Here is a 19,283-nt window from a genome sequence, read left to right on the forward strand (position 1 = left end):
CAACACCTACGTGACGTCACACGAGAGGGAATTTTCAAAAACTGAAGCAGCTCATCGAACTTAAGGGGAAAGATAAACAAAGGCAACATTAAAAATGCAAAGACCTGCGTAAGTACAATACTATTATGGAACGTTTCCATTCGTTAACGATTGTGGTTGTATTCGTAAGGAGTTTAATAACGATAGCGAACAAGGTAGCCAGCAGTTAGCATTTTAGCCTTCTAGCTAACTAAACCGGCAGATAACCTGCATTGATAACTAACTAGCCACAATGGCGTGATATCTAAGTATCATGTGGAATGTAATGTTCGCCAGTTTAGCAAGCTACTCCGACATAATGCATAGACGTTAGCCAACACAATAAATTGAGACGCCAGTTTGCGAGTTTGACTTGAACATGTATACTTTTCTGAAGGGTGGGCTGATTTTGTAGCCAGCAGATCCGACCCGCTTGCTTACAGCTACACCAGGGTCTGACAGGCTAACTGTGTGGCTTAATGCACTAGGAAACAGTGCAAGATATATCGGAAAGGTACCTCAATGCAGGAATGAAGAAATACCTTGTACTCCGAATTGTCCCATTATCCCAATAGTTACACCGATAAGATTGAACAACGGTTAGTTTTAAGTAAACTGCCATCTGTCCTAATGCTAGCTAGTAGTAGCCACATCGGCCATTATGGAATGGCATGTCAAGTTGAACAAGAAAAGGAGTTCATTGGCTGACACTGCCAGTCCAAAATGACTGCTGTGGCTTCTGCTACCTAGCATGAAAACGAAATGGACAGTTTTCCGAGAAACATCTGGCGCTGACTCCATGGTCAATTAATCAAATGTATTTCTAAGGCCCTTTTTTACATCAGATTATCACAAAGTGCTGTACAGAAACCAGCCTAAAACCCAAAACAGCAAGCCATGCAGATGTAGAAGCAGTGGCTAGGAAAAACTCCCTAGAAAGGCCGAAACCAGGTGGAGGTTATAACAGAACATGGCCAAGATGTTGAAATGTTCATAAAGGACCATCCGGGTCAAATAATAATAATCATGGTGGTTGTAGAGGGTGCAACAGGTCAGCACCTCAGGAGTAAATGTCAGTTGGCTTTTCATAGCCGATCATTCAGAGTATCTATCACTCCAGTGTTTAATTGCTAAATTGTAATTACTTCGTCACTACGGCCTATTTATTGCCTTACCTCCCTAATCTTCTCATTTGCACACACTGTATATAGTAGACCTTTTCTATTGTGTTGTTGGCTGTACGTTTGTTTATTCCATGTGTAACTCTGTTTTTTGTCGCACTGCTTTACAACTGCGGCCAGGTCGCAGTTGTAAACTTGTTCTCAACCGGCCTACCTGGTTAAATAAAGGTTATATAAAAAACAATCTCTACCGCTCCTGCTGTCTCTAGAGAGTTGATAACAGCAGGTCTGGGACAGGTAGCACATCTAGTGAACAGGTCAGGGTTCCATAGCCGCAGGCAGAACAGTTGAAACTGGAGCAGCAGCATGACCAGGTGGACTGGGGACAAATCAAAGTTTATTTGTCACGTGTGCAGAATACAACCGGTGTAGACCTTACAGTGAAATGCTTACTTAGAGGCTCTAACCAATAGTGCAAAAAATTATTGAACAATAGGTAAGTAAAGAAATAAAACAACAGTAAATAGACAGGCTATATACAGTAGCGCGGCTACATACAGACACCGGTTAGTCAGGCTAATTGAGGTAGTATGTAGATATGGTTAAAGTGACTATGCATATATAATGAACAGAGAGTAGCAGTATGTAAAAGAGGGGTTGGTGGGTGGCGGGACACAATGCAGATAGCCAGGTTAGCCAATGTGCGGGAGCACTGGTTAGTCGGCCCAATTGAGGTAGTATGTACATGAATGTATAGTTAACGTGACTATGCATATATGATAAACAGAGTAGCAGCACTGTAAAAAGAGGGGTTGGGGGCAAACAATGCAAATAGTCCGGGTAGCCATTTGATTACCTGTTCAGGAGTCTTATGGCTTGGGGGTAAAAACTGTTGAGAAGCCTTTTTGTCCTAGAGAACAGTCTATGGCTGGGGTCTTTGACAATTCTTAGGGCCTTCCTCAGACACAGCCTGGTGTAGAGGTCCTGGATGGCAGGCAGCTTAGTCCCAGTGATGTACTGGGCTGTACACACTACCCTCTGTAGTGCCTTGCGGTCAGAGGCCGAGCAATTGCCATACCATGCAGCGATCCAACCAGTGCTCTCAATGTTGCAGCTGTAGAACCTTTTTGAGGATCTCAGGACCCATGCCAAATCTTTTTAGTTTCCTGAGGGGGAATAGGCTTTGTCGTGCCCTCTTCACGACTGTCTTGGTGTGTTTGGACCATTCTAGTTTGTTGATGTCGACACCAAGGAACATGAAGCTCTCAACCTGCTCCACTACAGCCCCATCGATGAGAATGGGGACGTGCTCGGTCCTCCTTTTCCTGTAGTCCACAATAATCTCCTTAGTCTTGGTTACGTTGAGGGATAGGTTGTTATTCTGGCACCACCTGGCCAGGTCTCTGACAGCAAGGAGTCATCAGGCCAGGTAGTCCTGAGGCATGGTCCTAGGGCTCAGGTCCTCCGAGAGAGGATTAGAGAGAGCACACTTAAATTCAGACAGGAGAAATACTCCAGATATAACAGACTGACCCTAGCCCCCCGACACATAAACTATTGCAGCATAAATATGGGAGGCTGAGACCGGAGGGGTCGGAAGACACTGTGGCCCCGTCCGACGATACCTGCATGCTCGGCCAAACAGGCAGGATATAACCCCTCCCACTTTGACAAGGCACAGCCCCCACACCACTAAGGTTTGATGCAGAGAATCCCAGTGGAGAGAGGGGAACCGGCCAGACAGAGACAGCAAGTGCGATTTGTTGCTCCAGTGCTTTTCTGTTCACCTTCGCTCCTGGGCCAGACTACACTCAGTCATAGGACCTACTGAAGAGGTGGGTCTTCAATAACGACTTAAAGGTTGAGACGGAGTCTGTGTCTCTCACAATGAATAGGCAGACCATTCCATAAAAATGGATCTCTATAGGAGAAAGCCCTGCCTCCAGCTGTTTGCTTAGATGTTCTAGGGACAGTAGGGAGGCCTGCGTCTTGTGACTGTGTGGCAGGACCAAATTGGAAAGATGGGTAGGAGCAAGCCCAGGTACTGCTTTGTAGGTTAGCAGTAAAACCTTGAAATCAGCCCTAGCCTTAACAGGTAGCCAGTGTAGAGAGGCTTAGCACTGGAGTAATATGATCACGTTTTGTGGTTCTAGTCAGAATTCTAGCAGCTGTGTTTAGCACTAACTGAAATGTTAATCTACACAGGAACCCTGTCTGACCCTAGTGCAGCTGTAAGCAAGCGGGTCGGATCTGCTGTCTTCTGGATTTGTAGCTAACTGTGTTAGTTATGCTAGCCATGTCTTGTTGCAGTGTTTTGTTTTGTTTTTTCAGCCACTTTCTCCGAGTCCATCACTGTGTAAATGTACTGTAGCTACTCAACCTCTAAATGCCCCTCATTCATTTCACAGAAAGGGCAAAACTCCACGGAGGCCACCCCTGAAGAAAACATCCCACACACAAAAAGACCCAGTTGGTGTAAGTTGGTCACTGTCAGCTGTCACCTCAATTAATAGTTACTAAAAGCAAGTTGATAATGACTAAATAATGTATACGTAGCTAATGAATGACACGTCTTACAGTGTGGTGATTTGCTGTGTGCAGGTGTACTGCCGTATCCGCCCTTTAGGAGCTACAGATGAGGAGTGTTGTATTGAAATGATCAGCAGCACCACCATTCAGCTGCATGCTCCTGATGGCATCAAAGCCAACCGCAATGGGGAATACAAAGAGGTACAGGTGTAACTACATTACATCTCTCTCTATGATGCGTCTTCCTGTGTCATCTCATAATGAACGTGTTCTTTCATAGACTGTCTCTCTATGATGTCATCTCATAATAAACGTGTTCTTTCAGACTCTCTCTCTCTCTATGATGTCATCTCATAATAAACGTGTTCTTTCAGACTCTCTCTCTCTCTATGATGTCATCTCATAATGGTGTTTTCTTTCATAGACCGTCTCTATGATGTCATCTCATAATAAACGTGTTCTTTCAGACTCTCTCTCTCTCTATGATGTCATCTCATAATAGTGTTTTCTTTCATAGACCGTCTCTATGATGTCATCTCATAATGGTGTTTTCTTTCATAGACCGTCTCTCTATGATGTCATCTCATAATAAACGTGTTCTTTCAGACTCTCTCTCTCTCTATGATGTCATCTCATAATGGTGTTTTCTTTCATAGACCGTCTCTATGATGTCATCTCATAATGGTGTTTTCTTTCATAGACCGTCTCTCTATGATGTCATCTCATAATGAACGTGCTTTCTTTCAGACTCAGTACTCCTTTAAAAAAGTGTTTGGAATTCAAACCTCCCAAATAGAGTTGTTTGAGGATGTTGCCAAACCACTTGTGGATGACCTCATTCACTGCAAGAATGGTAAGTGAGCGAAACTGCTCATTTATTTTTAATAACGCACACGTTTTTAAAGTATTCGTTTTCGACAGGGTGTTGAGCGGTGATTTTTGTTTTTCTTTGCTGTGCATAGGATTGCTTTTCACTTATGGCGTCACAGGCAGTGGAAAGACGTTTACCATGACAGGCTCTCCTGGAGAAGGTGGTCTCCTCCCCCGCTCTCTGGACATGCTATTCAACAGCATCGGTCCATTACAGGCCAAGAGATTTGTAAGACTTATTTTCTGTCATATCTCTGGGTGTACAACTCTGTTCCTACAGAGCATCATTGTATGCTTTTGTCCTTGTCTTTTCATCAGAGATGTATACATTGAACTGAATGTGTTGGTGCACTAGCCAATCAAGTGCTTGTGAGAGACTTACCTTTGAGTTGGCCTTTTTATTCAACAGCAAATATGTGCAAAAAAGCCAGTATTATTTTACTATTTGAATTTCAGGTTCTCCAAGTGTTAAATTGGGCGCTAATCCCTATACGTCTAGCTTTCAAATGTTCAATCTCGCAGGTGTTTAGGACGGACGACAAGAATGGCATGGAGATCCAAGGTCAGGTGGACGCTCTCCTGGAGAGACAGAAGAGAGAATCAAATCAACAGTCCACCGTGCCCAAAACACCGTCCTCGAAGTATGCATGGGTTTTATAAGCCAAACATGTTTCCTGCACACATTTGTGATCACCCTCAGATGTAAATGCTAGGTTATTGACATCTTTCATGCATTGATTTTAGTGTTTCAGAGACTATTTGGATGACATAAAGACAACCTGTTGAAATGATATTGGAAATGGCACTTTCTTGATTGTTGAAGTTGGTTTGAGACTGAGGTTTTGTGTTGGTTCTGTCCTTAAGGCAAAAACCTGACCCAGAGTTCGCAGACATGATCAGTCCAGAGGAGGCTTGCAAATGTGAGGGAGTTGACGAGGACAGCTGCTACAGTGTGTTTGTATCCTACATAGAAATATACAATAACTACATCTACGATCTGCTGGAAGACACGCCAATAGACCCCATACGACCCAAGTAAGTCCAGGCTTCGTGTTACCAGTAGTTATGTATTTTTGTGTAATTTAATGAAAAAGATATGTAAAGGGAGACCAGTAAATCATTCTGCCAGAGTGGTCTTTCCTGTCATTTGTATCTTCTACAGTTAATTTTAGTGTTCAGAATGCACCAGTCAATGTAAGATGTATTGTAGGTTAGAGATGTGAAATGTTTTGTTAGGCGACCCGGTGGAGGCACACCTCTACAGAACCCTGAGTTGATGTACGTGGTCAGTGTGAAACTAGCCTGGGACCACACTGATCAACTAGCTTTGTTTCACCTTTGAAGCAGTTTCATATATCTGGTCCCAGGCTAAGTGTATACAGTTTAAACGTAGAGAAACATGGCAGAATTATCTAGCCATCATCCCTCCACTACATCCCCTCCCAATGTAGGGACCCTGTGTATAATGTGTATGGTACCATCATCCCTCCACTACATCCCCTCCCAATGTAGGGACCCTGTGTATAATGTGTATGGTACCATCATCCCTCCACTACATCCCCTCCCAATGTAGGAACCCTGTGTATAATGTGTATGGTACCATCATCCCTCCACTACATCCCCTCCCAATGTAGGGACCCTGTGTATAATGCAAATGGTACCATCATCCCCTCCCAATGTAGGAACCCTGTGTATAATGTGTATGGTACCATCATCCCTCCACTACATCCCCTCCCAATGTAGGGACCCTGTGTATAATGCATATGGTACCATCATCCCCTCCCAATGTAGGAACCCTGTGTATAATGTGTATGGTACCATCATCCCCTCCCAATCTAGAACCCTGCGTGTAATGCGTATGGTACCATCATCCCCTCCCAATGTAGGGACCCTGTGTATAATGTGTATGGTACCATCATCCCTCCACTACATCCCCTCCCAATGTAGGGACCCTGTGTATAATGTGTATGGTACCATCATCCCTCCACTACATCCCCTCCCAATGTAGGTGTAATGCGTATGGTACCATCACCCTACTGCATGTAATGTGTATAATGTGTAATGCATATGGTACCATCATCCCCTTCCAATGTAGGAACCCTGCGTGTAATATGTATGGTACCATCATCCCCTCCCAATCTAGAACCCTGCGTGTAATGCGTATGGTACCATCATCCCCTCCCAATCTAGAACCCTGCGTGTAATGCGTATGGTACCATCATCCCCTCCCAATCTAGAACCCTGCGTGTAATGCGTATGGTACCATCATCCCCTCCCAATGTAGGGACCCTGCATGTAATGCGTATGGTACCATCATCCCCTCCCAATCTAGAACCCTGCGTGTAATGCGTATGGTACCATCATCCCCTCCCAATCTAGAACCCTGCGTGTAATGCGTATGGTACCATCATCCCCTCCCAATCTAGAACCCTGCGTGTAATGCGTATGGTACCATCATCCCCTCCCAATCTAGAACCCTGCATATAATGCGTATGGTACCATCATCCCCTCCCAATCTAGAACCCTGCATATACTGCGTATGGTACCATCATCCCCTCCCAATCTAGAACCCTGCGTGTAATGCGTATGGTACCATCATCCCCTCCCAATCTAGAACCCTGCGTGTAATGCGTATGGTACCATCATCCCCTCCCAATCTAGAACCCTGCGTGTAATGCGTATGGTACCATCATCCCCTCCCAATCTAGAACCCTGCATATACTGCGTATGGTACCATCATCCCCTCCCAATCTAGAACCCTGCATATAATGCGTATGGTATGTGGTGTTATTATATAGTATATACATTTAAACATGTCGTATTGCTTTTATCCCTCTGTCTCTGGTTGCCTTTGTAGAGGTAGTGTTTTTAAACTCTGCTGATTATCATGAGATTGGTGTTAACACGTCCCTGAATGGCTGTGGGGAAACTGATCTGTGCTGCGGCTGGGAAGCTTGACATAATGCATGTCTTTTACCCCTTGACTGTTTTGAACAGTCATAACCGTTATTTTAACATCGTCATGTTGACTTTTTGCTTGTGGTTATAGTCTGGTTTATTTGTTGTAGGCTGTGTGGTGGTTAACCGTATTGTTGCTCTCCACGGTTGCAGACCGCCTCAATCAAAGATTTTACGTGAGGACCAGAACCACAACATGTATGTGTCGGGATGCACAGAGGTCGAGGTGAAGTCCACAGAGGAAGCCTTCGAAGTGTTTTGGCGGGGTGAGTGGGATTTTAGTCATTTCTTTTGAAGGAAAACTATTTTTTCCCCCTCTGTATTAGTCTACAGTATTTACTTCTGTCCAGGCCAAAAGAAAAGGAGGATTGCCGATACTCAGCTGAACCGCGAGTCCAGTCGCTCTCACAGTGTGTTTATTGTCAAACTGGCACAAGCTCCGCTGGACGCAGATGGAGACCACATTCTGCAGGTGACTTGAACCTTGCATCTTTATATGTTGCCGATACAGTTCTTCATATAGAAGTGAAGACAAAATCCACTACCTTGACCCAGGGATGGAACAAGGATTTTGGGCACTGGCCAGCCAGGCTAGTACACCACAATTTTTAGTAGCCTGGGTTTAATATCTGTGCCATGCGATATCTGAAAATACAAAATGTCACTAGCCGGGAGGCTAGTTGGGAAAATGTTCTACCAGCCTGGTGTGACCTGGGCTCAGTGGCTTGGCGTACTCTCCATCCCTGCCTTGACCTAACCTTAAGATAACAAACACAAACATCCTTTAAATACTATGTGAGCTAGCACAATATATATATGTTGCTCCGTCACTAGTAGACGCTGTGTTAGCTTATGTATGTTTCACTAGAAGACCCAATGCAGAGCAGGCATGCTAACAACTATCACTGGACCACATGGACGTCAACTAGTGCTCTGATAGCCTAGCCTCTGATAGCCTGGCTGTGTTACAGGACAAGAACCAGGTGACTGTCAGCCAGCTGTGTCTGGTGGACCTGGCAGGGAGTGAACGCACCAGCAGGACTAAAGCAGAGGGCAGCCGTCTCCGGGAAGCAGGTGAGCTGACAACGTAGGACCCATAGAAAAGTCCTTTACTTTTCTGTTTGTCTAACAGCACCACTGACCTAGCCTGGGGACCAGTCTGTTCAGCTAACATTCTGTTTGTCTAACAGCACCACTGACCTAGCCTGGGGACCAGTCTGTTCAGCTAACATTCTGTTTGTCTAACAGCACCACTGACCTAGCCTGGGGACCAGTCTGTTTAGCTAACATTCTGTTTGTCTAACAGCACCACTGACCTAGCCTGGTGACCAGTCTGTTTAGCTCACATTCCACTCCTTGTGCTCTGTGTCATATGCCACATGTTTAGCATGACAGGAGTGGAATCATGGCTAAACAGACTGGTACCCAGACTAGTACTGACCTACTGACTTCACAACATGCACCCATCTTTACCTGCCATCTCCACTCTTTCCCCAGGCAACATCAACCAGTCCCTGATGACCTTACGCACCTGTATAGAAGTCCTCCGAGAGAACCAGATGTGTGGAACAAACCGGGTTGGTCATTTTGAATGAATCTCTGTGTACTTGATAAAACTGTAGACCAGATGAGTCGAGCACTGATATTATGTCATAAAGTAACACACTGATACTGTGTGTTTTTGTTTCAGATGGTTCCTTACAGAGACTCTAAAGTCACTCATCTGTTCAAGAACTATTTTGACGGTGAAGGGAAAGTCCGCATGGTTGTGTGTGTCAACCCTAAAGCTGACGACTATGAAGAAACCATGGTAACTGATCTGAGTTAGAGCCCAATAACAGCCCTAAGAAACCATGGTAACTGATCTGAGTTAGAGCCCAATAACAGCCCTAAGAAACCATGGTAACTGATCTGAGTTAGATCCCAATAACAGCCCCAAGAAACCATGGTAACTGATCTGAGTTAGATCCCAATAACGGCCCCAAGAAACCATGGTAACTGATCTGAGTTAGATCCCAATAACAGCCCCAAGAAACCATGGTAACTGATCTGAGTTAGAGCCCAATAACAGCCCCAAGAAACCATGGTAACTGATCTGAGTTAGATCCCAAGCCCTAAGTAAGGGAAATATCAACCAGACGTAACCGTGTGTGTGTTCTTCAGTTGGTCATGCGCTTTGCGGAGTTGACCCAGGAGGTTGAGGTGGCGCGGCCGGTGGACAGGCCCATTTGCAGCCTGGCGGCAGGGCGGAGACACCGGAACCAGGCCTTCAGAGACGAGTTGTCACGACGCCAGGAGGAGCGCCCTGGGGGATCCAACAACACCGGTATGTACACACACATAATCACACACAGAGATATATCTAGCTAGCTAGCTACAAAGCAGGAATGCTTTCACATCTCATTTTAAAGCATCTGATTGTACATTGGATGGTTATAACATGACCACCACCTCAGCCAGCACTAATGTTAAGTCAAGTTAATCTGTTCTTCACTGATCTTCCAGAGGATGGCTCGGTGCTGAACCAGCTCCTGGACAGCCTGCCGGCCCTGCCTGCCTGTGAGTTGGTGGACCCCACCGATGAGCAGATCCTGCCCCGCCTCATAGAGGTGCTGGAGAGGAGGCACCGCATCCGCCAGATGATCACTGAGCAGTACACCAGAACTGGTACGGACCAGGCCACTATAGACCTAATTAAGGGTATTTTGTCAGTACAGGACCTCCTATTTTAAATGTATGTACTGTAGTTCTGTTGTCTGTTAATGTTCTGTGTTGACTCCAGGAAGAGTAGCTGCTGCTTCAGCAACGTCTTAAGGGCTTTAGAGCTGCACATTTAGTCTCCTATCGTTTGAAATGTCATAGACGTCCTCTGTTTAAATGAATCATTGTCTTTTGATGTTTATCTGGCTTTTCTTGGGGCATGTTTTGCTATACGTAAATGTTTAGTTAGTGTAAACATATTGTCTACCTTTAGTGGACAAGAGTAAAGTTACATTTGTACCAATGGATTCATTTCCATTCCTTGCCCCCCTTACCAACAGCCAACACACTGAAATCCATGCTCCAGGAGTTTGATGGCCATCTGGTGGCCAAGGAGAACTTTATCCAAGAACAGCGGGGTAAACTAGGGGAGAAGGACAAGATCATGTTCAACCAGAAGAATGAGATGGATCGGCTGGAGAAGAAATCCAAAATGCTGGAATACAAGGTGAAGTCTCATTCCTCCATCTCTCCTCTCCCCCACCTCGTTCTCGCCCACCCCCCCGCCTCGTTCTCTCCTCCCCCCCGCCTCTCCTCAGCTACATTTCACAGAAACCCATGCATTCGTACATCCTAATTGAACTCATTTAGAAAATGATCCTGAACTTTTTACATTATGCCCACCCCTCTCAGATTGACATTCTTCAGAAGACCACCAATATCTATGAGGGGGACAAGCGGTCGCTGCAGCAGGAGCTGGAGAGCCGTGAGCAGAGGCTGCAGCGGGAGCTGTCCGAGAGGAAGCGCATGGAGGCGCGCATGCAGGGCATGGTGTCTGACACCAAACACCAGTGGGAGAAGGAGTGTGTAAGTGGAGTGTTACCCTCCTCCCCCCCAGCCCTCCCTCTAATCACTCAGCCCTCCCTCCACTCTTTCAATAGATCTGGTCACTAAGCTGCTAACTAACCCCAGACTGTGAGGGGGTCACTAACCCCAGACTGTGAGGGGGTCACTAACCCCAGACTGTGAGGGGGTCACTAACCCCAGACTGTGAGGGGGTCACTGACCCCAGACTGTGAGGGGGTCACTAACCCCAGACTGTGAGGGGGTCACTAACCCCAGACTGTGAGGGGGTCACTAACCCCAGACTGTGAGGGGGTCACTAACCCCAGACTGTGGGTCATAAACATAGTTGACGGTAGGTGTGGTGGTTATTGTAGTTCAGTGCTACTTACATTTAGTTGAAGTTGTGTAGTTAACATTGGTCTTCCTCTTGCGACCTCAGGAGCGTCGTGTGAACGCCAAGCAGCTGGAGATGCAGAACAAGCTGTGGGTGAAGGATGAGAAGCTGAAGCAGCTGAAGGCCATCGTATCCGAGAGCAACAACAGCGCCACCTCAGAGCAGCAGCGTCCCCCACCACCCCCAGACAAGCCCCAGAGGAACTCCCGGGAGAAGGACCAGCCTCGCGCCCCTGAGAAGAGATCTCGCTCGCCACTGCCCGTGAGTTGTTACTGCATCGCTTTCTCCCTCTCGCATCTCTCCGTCTCCCCCTCGCTCTGTCATTCTCTCTCCATCTCCATCTATAAATGATTGATTTGACGTTATTGTAATGGATATTGACTGTGGAACTATTCTAATGTTGATGGACTGTTGTGTTGCATGGTGGGTTGAAGATGTATGAGTCTGTCTACTAAGCAGGTGCTGTGTCATCAGACCACATGTACTATTACTCTGCTCTCTCACCGTTACTGGCCACCTGCATGTGTTGTCCTCTGTTTCACGCTGCTGACATTTGTGACATTACAGTGTTCAGATAGAAACTTGTATGCTGTAGAACAGATATGATTTGTCTGTCATGTAGAACAGGGCATTGTGTTGGTTCTATTTGTTACAATGTTATCTACACTGTTGGAGATGCTACAGTCTTCATATAATACTCCCAGACTCCCTCCTGCTACCACCCCCAGGTCAGCACAGCTCAGTGCCACCCCCTCCCACCCTCCTCTGCTGGTAGTCTCTCAGTAGCCTCCGTCATCTCTGAGTGGGAGCAGAGGTTCCCCATAGGTAGGGACCCTCCCGGGACACCCGGCGCGTACGGAACAGCGACCCCATACGGAAGCAGCAGTGTGGGCCGCAGGAGAGGCCATCGATGGGCCCCTGAGACAGAGGCTCCGGGCCCCAGCCACACACATGGGCTAGACGTAGAGTCAAGCTCGAGGGTTAGTGTGTGTTAGAATTTCACTCTAAGGGACTGGTTTCTCAGACAAAGATGAAGCAATAGTCCTGCTTTTGGCTTAATCTGTGTCTTGGAAATCAGGAGGTAAACTTTAAGTAGCTGGATCTGCCGTGCTTGTAGACCCGGATAGAACTACACCCTAGACCCGGATAGAACTACACCCTAGACCCGGATAGAACTACACCCTAGACCCGAGGATAGAACTACACCCTAGACCCGAGGATAGAACTACACCCTAGACCCGAGGATAGAACTACACCCTAGACCCGAGGATAGAACGACACCCTAGACCCGAGGATAGAACGACACCCTAGACCCGAGGATAGAACGACACCCTAGACCCGAGGATAGAACGACACCCTAGACCCGAGGATAGAACGACACCCGAGGATAGAACTAGACCCGGATAGAACTACACCCTAGACCCGGATAGAACTGTAGCTGCTTGGTTTGTATACTTACCTACTGTACATGTGCTAGCTATTAGGACCAGGCTGATACCAGTATCGATACTCGTTAGTATCATGGCAAGAAAACTAAACACAATATTACCATATAGCAGATTTTTAAAGCCCGAAGAGTTTGGTCTGTTTCGTGTTTTAATTTTTGCCATGGAAACAAAAAATTGCGATGCTGGTATCATCACAGTAGTTAGATCTGCTATGCATGTAGTCCTGTAGGCTTTAATCTGTGTGTTCGTATGTGTGTAGATGTACCGTAGCTAGTTCTGCTATGCTTGTAGATCCTTAAATAATCAACCTGCAGAATTGCATCAATAGCTGCTTGATGTATGTGTTTGGTTGTCTGTAATGGCCACCACAGGACTGATAACCAGGGTGTCCTCTCATCACATTTATCATCCTCCCATGTTATGTTACCATGTCCCCTAGTGCAGGCTGTATTATCTACAGTAGGTAACATTTTTCAGCACTTTCACATATACAATATTCACACATCTCCTCAGACTATTTGTGTACCCCAGGAAGAGTAGCTGCTTAAGCTAATGGGGATCCTAATCAACTACCAAGTACTAATAATACTCTTATGAAACAATCCATTCATAATGCTGTAGATTGCTGCTGTAAAACTCATATCTAACCTGGTTTCAATCATAATGTTGGCAGCTAATGTGTATATACAGTGGCAAGAGAAAGTATGTGAAATACCTGGATTTCTGCATAAATTGATCATATATACAACCGTCTGCTTTAACACAAACAATTATACTTTTCATTGAACACACTGTACACATTCACAGTGCGGGGTGGGAAAAGTATGTGAACCCTTAGATTTAATAACTGGTTGACCCTCCTTTGGAAGCAATAACCTCAACCAAATGTTTTCTGTAGTTGCGGCTCAGACCTGCACAACGGTCAGGAGGAATTTTGGAACATTCCTCTTTACAAAACTGTTTCAGTTCAGACATATTCTTGTGATGTCTGGTGTGAACTGCTCTCTTGAGGTCATGCCACTGCATCTCAATCAGGTTGAGGTCAGGACTCTGACTGGGCCAGACCAGAAGGTGTATTTTCTTCTGTTGAAGCCATTCTGTTGTTGATTTACTTCTGTGTTTTGGGTCGTTGTCCTGTTGCATCACCCAACTTCTGTTGACCTTCAATTGGCAGACAGATAGCCTTACATTCTCCTGCAACAAGTCTTGATAACTTGAGTTAATTGTTCTGTCTGATAGCAAGCTGTCCAGGCCCTGAGGCAGAAAAGCAGCATCAAACCATGAGGCTCCCTTCACCATACTTTACAGTTGGGATGAGGTTTTCATGTTGCTGTGCATATTTTTTTTCTCCACACATAGTGTTGTGTGTTCCTTCCAAACAACTTTAGTTTCATCTGTCCACAGAATATTTTGCCAGTAGCGCTGTGGAACATCCAAGTAGTCTTTTGGACTCTTCAGATGTTAGCATGTTCCTGAGATTTCTGGAAGTCTTTAGCTGACACTCTAGGATTCTTCTTAACCTCATTGAGTATTCTGCGCTGTGCTCTGGCAGTCATCTTTGCAGGACTGCCACTCCTAGGGAGAGTAGCAACAGTGCTGAACTTTCTCCATTTATAGACATTTTGTCTTACCGTGGACTGATGAACATCAAGGCTTTTAGAGATACTTTTGTAACCATTTCCAGCTTTATGCAGGTTAACAATTCTTAATCTTAGGTCTTCTGAGATCTCTTTTGTTCGAGGCATGGATCACATCAGGCAATGTTTCTTCTGAATAGCAAACTCTATTTTTTTTTTAAACTTTTTTTTATAGGGCAAGGCAGCTCTAACCAACATCTCATTGATTGGACTCCAGGTTAGCTGACTCCAATTTAGCTTTTGGAGAAGTCATTAGCCTTGGGGTTCACATACTTTTTCCAACCCTCACTGAATGTTTAAATGATGTATTCAAATAGACAAAAAAAACAATAGTTATTAGTTTAAGCACACTGTCTATTGTTGTGACTTAGATGAAGATCAGATCAAATTTGAAAACCAATTAATGCAGAAATCCAGGTAATTCCAAAGGGTTCACCTACTTGCCACTGTATATTGACTTACAGCATACTTGTCATTGGTCTTCTATTAGCCAAGCTTACAGGAAGGGTTTTTAGAAAATTATCTCCATATCTTTTATTTGAACCTCTACAGCATAGAGGATTGTCCAAAACCATGGGCTTTATGTTCTGCCAGCCCACTCTACCCACACTAACGCCTGTGTTCTGCCAGCCCACTCTACCCACACTAACGCCTGTGTTCTGCCAGCCCACTCTACCCACACTAACGCCTGTCGCCGGTCCGCCATAGACGCTGCTACTACTAACCCAATGGCCCTTAACACCACAACTGTCAATAATTCCCTGATTTGATCTTTTCCTCCCTGTTTTAAATGGGACCCACCAGACCACGGGGACACCGATTCGCCCGCACCACAGACGCTCACACTCAGCGGGTGGGCAGCGATGGGTAGATCACAAACCACTCTCTAATTTGGATTTAGACACGGTGATGCAGCCAATCATACCCAATGCAATCAAAGTGTCAGCGGCCAGCGAGAAAGCTCTGTCTAAATGCCACAAGTATGTTCTCACGCATCAGGAGCTTGCCTCCGATGGGGAGATTCAGACCAAACTGATCAAGGTAAAAAAAAAAAAGGAAAAATCCATTTCCTCAATTGGTGTCTCTCTCTTGTTTCTGTCTCATATTTTAGACTTTTTCACCTTCTTGGTTTGAATCTTGCTGACTACTATTGAATGATCTGGCTACCTGAACAATGAGTCGTAGTAATAATGTTTCAAACAGAAATAGAGATTTCTACTGCTACAGCCATGTACAGTGCGTTCGGAAAGTGTTCAGACCCCTTGACTTTTTCCACATTTTGTTACGTTACAACCTTATTCAAAAGTAGATTAAATAGTTTTTCCCCTCATCAATCTAGACACCATACCCCATAATGACAAAGCAAAACCAGGTTTCTGCAGATGTATTTAAAAAAATAATAATAATTCTCCGGATACATTTACATAAGTATTCAGACCCTTTACTCGGTACTTTGCACCTTTTTGGAAGCGATTACACCCTCGTCTTCTTGGGTATGACGCTACAAACATCCCCACAACATGATGCTGCCACCACCATGCTTCACCGTAGGGAGGGTGCCAGGTTTTCTCCATATCTGACTCTTGGCATTCAGGCCAAAGAGTTCAATCTTGGTTTCATAAGAGCAGAGAATCTTGTTTCTCATGGTCTGAGAGTCCTTTAGGTGCCTTTTGGCAAACTCCAAGCAGGCTGTCTTGTGCCTTCTACTGAGGAGTGGCTTCCGTCTGGCCACTACCATAAAGGTCTGATTGGTGGAGTACTGCAGAGATGGTTGTCCTTCTGGAAGGTTCTCCCATCTCCTCAGAGGAACTCTGGAGCTCTTTCAGAGTTACCATCAGGTTCTTGGTCACCTCCTTGACAAAGGCTCTTCTCCCCCAATTGCTCAGTTTGGAGTCTTAGTGGTTCCAAACTTCACAGGTGTGTGCGCCTTTCCAAATCATGTCCAATCAATTGAATTTACAACAGGTGGACTCCAAGTTGTAGAAACTTCTCAAGGATGATCAATGGAAACAAGATGCACCTGAGCTCAATTTCGAGTCTTGTGGCAAAGGGTCTGAATACTTATTTAAAATTTTATAAACTGTTCTTTGTCATTTTGGGGTATTGTGTATAGATTTTAGTTTTTTTTTTCTTAATCCTTTTTAGAATAAGGCTGTAACAAAATGTGGGGAAAGTTGTGAGGTCTGAATACTTACCTAATGCACTGTACCTGATTTACATGTGGAGGGAAATGCATTTGTATCCCTCACTTTGAGTCTTTCTGCGTGGTGCATCTCTTAATCTGATAGTTGTCTACCTCTTCAGGGAGACGTGTTCAGAACGAGAGGTGGAGGACAAGCCGTGCAGTTCACAGACATCGAAACGCTTCGACAGGAATGCCCAACTGTTTCAAGGTATGCCCATTGGCCAACCCATCAGTTATTATGCAGGCACTTTGACAGATTGCGTGTAGCGTTGCAAAATTCTGGTAACTTTCCCAACATTTCTAGGTTTCCAGAAATCCTGTTTGCATGATTCTGTATTTTGTGCTTATTTCCAGGAATATTCCAAGTGGTATTTCTGGAGAACTTTTGCAACCCTATCAGAAATCATCTTCTGTTGAGATGAGGACATATTGCCTCACTGTCTCCTCTTCTTGAAATAATAGTTGGCTATGTTTTTAGTGTAGGTCATTCAGAGTCCTGATGTGAATATTTTCTGTTCCATGAAGTCGTAAGAGGAGGTCATCGGGAGACGGTTCAGGACAACATAATGGGAACAAGATGAATTGGAACGACAGAGAGAACAGGGTAAGCTGTCCCCACTACTGTCCATCACTCATTCACCTCGGCTGGAGTAAAACGGCTATTAGATATTGTAATGATACCTACTCATAAAGGTATACAATGTTTTCTCCCAACAGGCACCAGTGGCAAGCACAAGCTCAGCTCTTGGTCTCCAGAATGGCTATCAGAAGTGAGAATTTGTATCACATTCCAGTAGGGATTTTGACTGACAACATTGCATGTTTTCATATTATTGACTAATCAACTGCTGATGACAAATTACACCTCTTTTCTCCATCCCTTTCAGACGCAGGAAGTAGGAAGTAGGAACTGGACAGATCATCTTTTTCTATGCTGGAATTGTCTGTGTGCATTGGACTAGTGAACTTACCATCACTTTAAACTATGCGTCTTGTTTCTTAAAGTCAAGCTTTTTATAGAACTGTTTTTCTAGACGGGTGATGATCAAGACCTGAGTTGTATTTAATCATGACCGTCGCTTAAAAGGGACATTTTCAATTAGGTTTGTATTAGATGATTTAGGGAACTTGTTCTCTTATCACATTGAATAGAGTGTCATTGTATAGCTTACCACCTTCACCTATGAAACTTTCCTTCACTGGTTTTTCACACCCAAAGACTATTTAGATGACAAAATGTAACTTTTTTTTTCTTCTCAGTTTCAAGGCACTTGTTGTTGTATAATATTCACACACATAATCTGCAGAAATGGTAGAAGGCTGCTAGGTCAACGACCCCAATTGTATACTTTGCTAAAGCCTGCCGGTCAGTCTCTGTCTGACTGAAAATACATGTATTTTTGAAGGAATGTACTATTTAAAAACTGGGAAAAAAATAAATCAAGAAATTAGAATTATCTTTAACCACCTTGTTTATATTACTGTATAACCATGTGAATGGCAGGTCTTGCTTTGGAGGTAGATGTAGCGCTGCAGGCCCCAAACAACATAATCAATTGAAACCAGTTGGCATCCAAAAAAGATTTGGTGTGACGACATGAGTACCAATCTATCAAATGCATTTTATTAAGGTATTTTTTTAAGTCAGCATGTTATGTTAGAGGGAACAGTGTTACACTCTACCTAATGTCCTAACCCAACCTTCCCCATCTTAACAGCGCCACTGCCAGACTCCTGTCTGAATAACTGCTGTCCTTGTAGTTCACATCCACTTATATTTGCCCCGGCCAGGCAGCCACAGGCACCAGCCTTCTTTAAATGGAATGGATCACTTTAAGACTTTGCTAGGCACGCAGTATGCTGTGCTAACAAACTGACATTTTTATGTGGCTGCCACTGTTTGCTTGACATTCTTCGGTCTGTTGACAGTTGATGAGAAATGCCAAACAGAAGCGCTCACTAGCAAGTCTGTATAGTTTGTGGGGCCCCTTGCTAAAGTCTTGTGCACTGCAGACGCTCTGCTAGTCTCCTGGTCAGGTTACATTCCACCAGCATGTTGTGAATGGTCCTGGGCATATTCACTACATCTGGCTGCTTTTGGACTGTCGATGGGTTGAAACCTCTTTCTTGTGGGAAGAACATATGCAATGATTGGTTTTGTGTACAATTGCCATCCAGAGTGCAGTATGAATGTTGGAGAGATGAAAGGCAGACAGTTTTGTTATTGTTGTTGTTGCCTGATTTCACTTCTCTGTATGCTGAGTCATTTCACCAAGACTCAGAAGTATTTGTAAACCTGGCCCATCAGACGTTCCATGTAGGCTAGCTGATATGTGTGTATAATGTTGGATGTGTGTGTATAATTGGAGCTACATGGTCAAATTCCATCACACAATTAGAACACATTTTAATGTTCATTTATATTTTAAGATACATTTTATATATGTGTCTTATCTATAATGTTGCATGACTTACTTTAGCCGTATAATGTAACGACTCAAACGCATTACTGTTTGCCGCACACCGAGGAGCGCTTTACAGGGAATTCCTGTAATAATCATTACTAACAGCAGGTGG

The 19,283-nt window shown here is 44.6% G+C and overlaps 1 protein-coding gene across 1 annotated transcript; it reads left to right on the top strand.

Annotated features, from left to right (window-relative positions):
• The first annotated feature begins 53 nt into the window (after positions 1-53).
• LOC139412265 (kinesin-like protein KIF23) lies at positions 54-17,926 on the top strand. The gene is made up of 23 exons (XM_071159105.1): positions 54-108; positions 3,548-3,614; positions 3,741-3,869; positions 4,416-4,521; positions 4,631-4,767; positions 5,061-5,179; positions 5,403-5,573; positions 7,650-7,762; positions 7,847-7,968; positions 8,468-8,570; positions 8,994-9,073; positions 9,187-9,306; positions 9,660-9,822; positions 10,002-10,163; positions 10,538-10,704; positions 10,890-11,063; positions 11,482-11,697; positions 12,165-12,416; positions 15,326-15,562; positions 16,826-16,914; positions 17,232-17,310; positions 17,424-17,476; positions 17,594-17,926. Exons 1-23 carry the CDS (start codon positions 95-97, stop codon positions 17,604-17,606), a joined length of 2,886 nt encoding a protein of 961 aa, XP_071015206.1. The 5' UTR covers positions 54-94; the 3' UTR covers positions 17,607-17,926.
• Positions 17,927-19,283: the final 1,357 nt, after the last annotated feature.

The sequence above is a fragment of the Oncorhynchus clarkii genome, chromosome 6, assembly GCF_045791955.1.
Source record: "Oncorhynchus clarkii lewisi isolate Uvic-CL-2024 chromosome 6, UVic_Ocla_1.0, whole genome shotgun sequence".
NCBI classification, from domain to species: Eukaryota; Metazoa; Chordata; class Actinopteri; order Salmoniformes; family Salmonidae; genus Oncorhynchus; species Oncorhynchus clarkii.

What these genes read in the sequence shown, in the direction of transcription:
- LOC139412265 (XM_071159105.1), top strand. An exon ending in GCAATGGGGAATACAAAGAG is followed by an intron (nt 3,870 to 4,415) that starts GTACAGGTGTAA and finishes GCTTTCTTTCAG; the next exon opens with ACTCAGTACTCCTTTAAAAA. An exon ending in AGATGTGTGGAACAAACCGG is followed by an intron (nt 9,074 to 9,186) that starts GTTGGTCATTTT and finishes TTTTTGTTTCAG; the next exon opens with ATGGTTCCTTACAGAGACTC.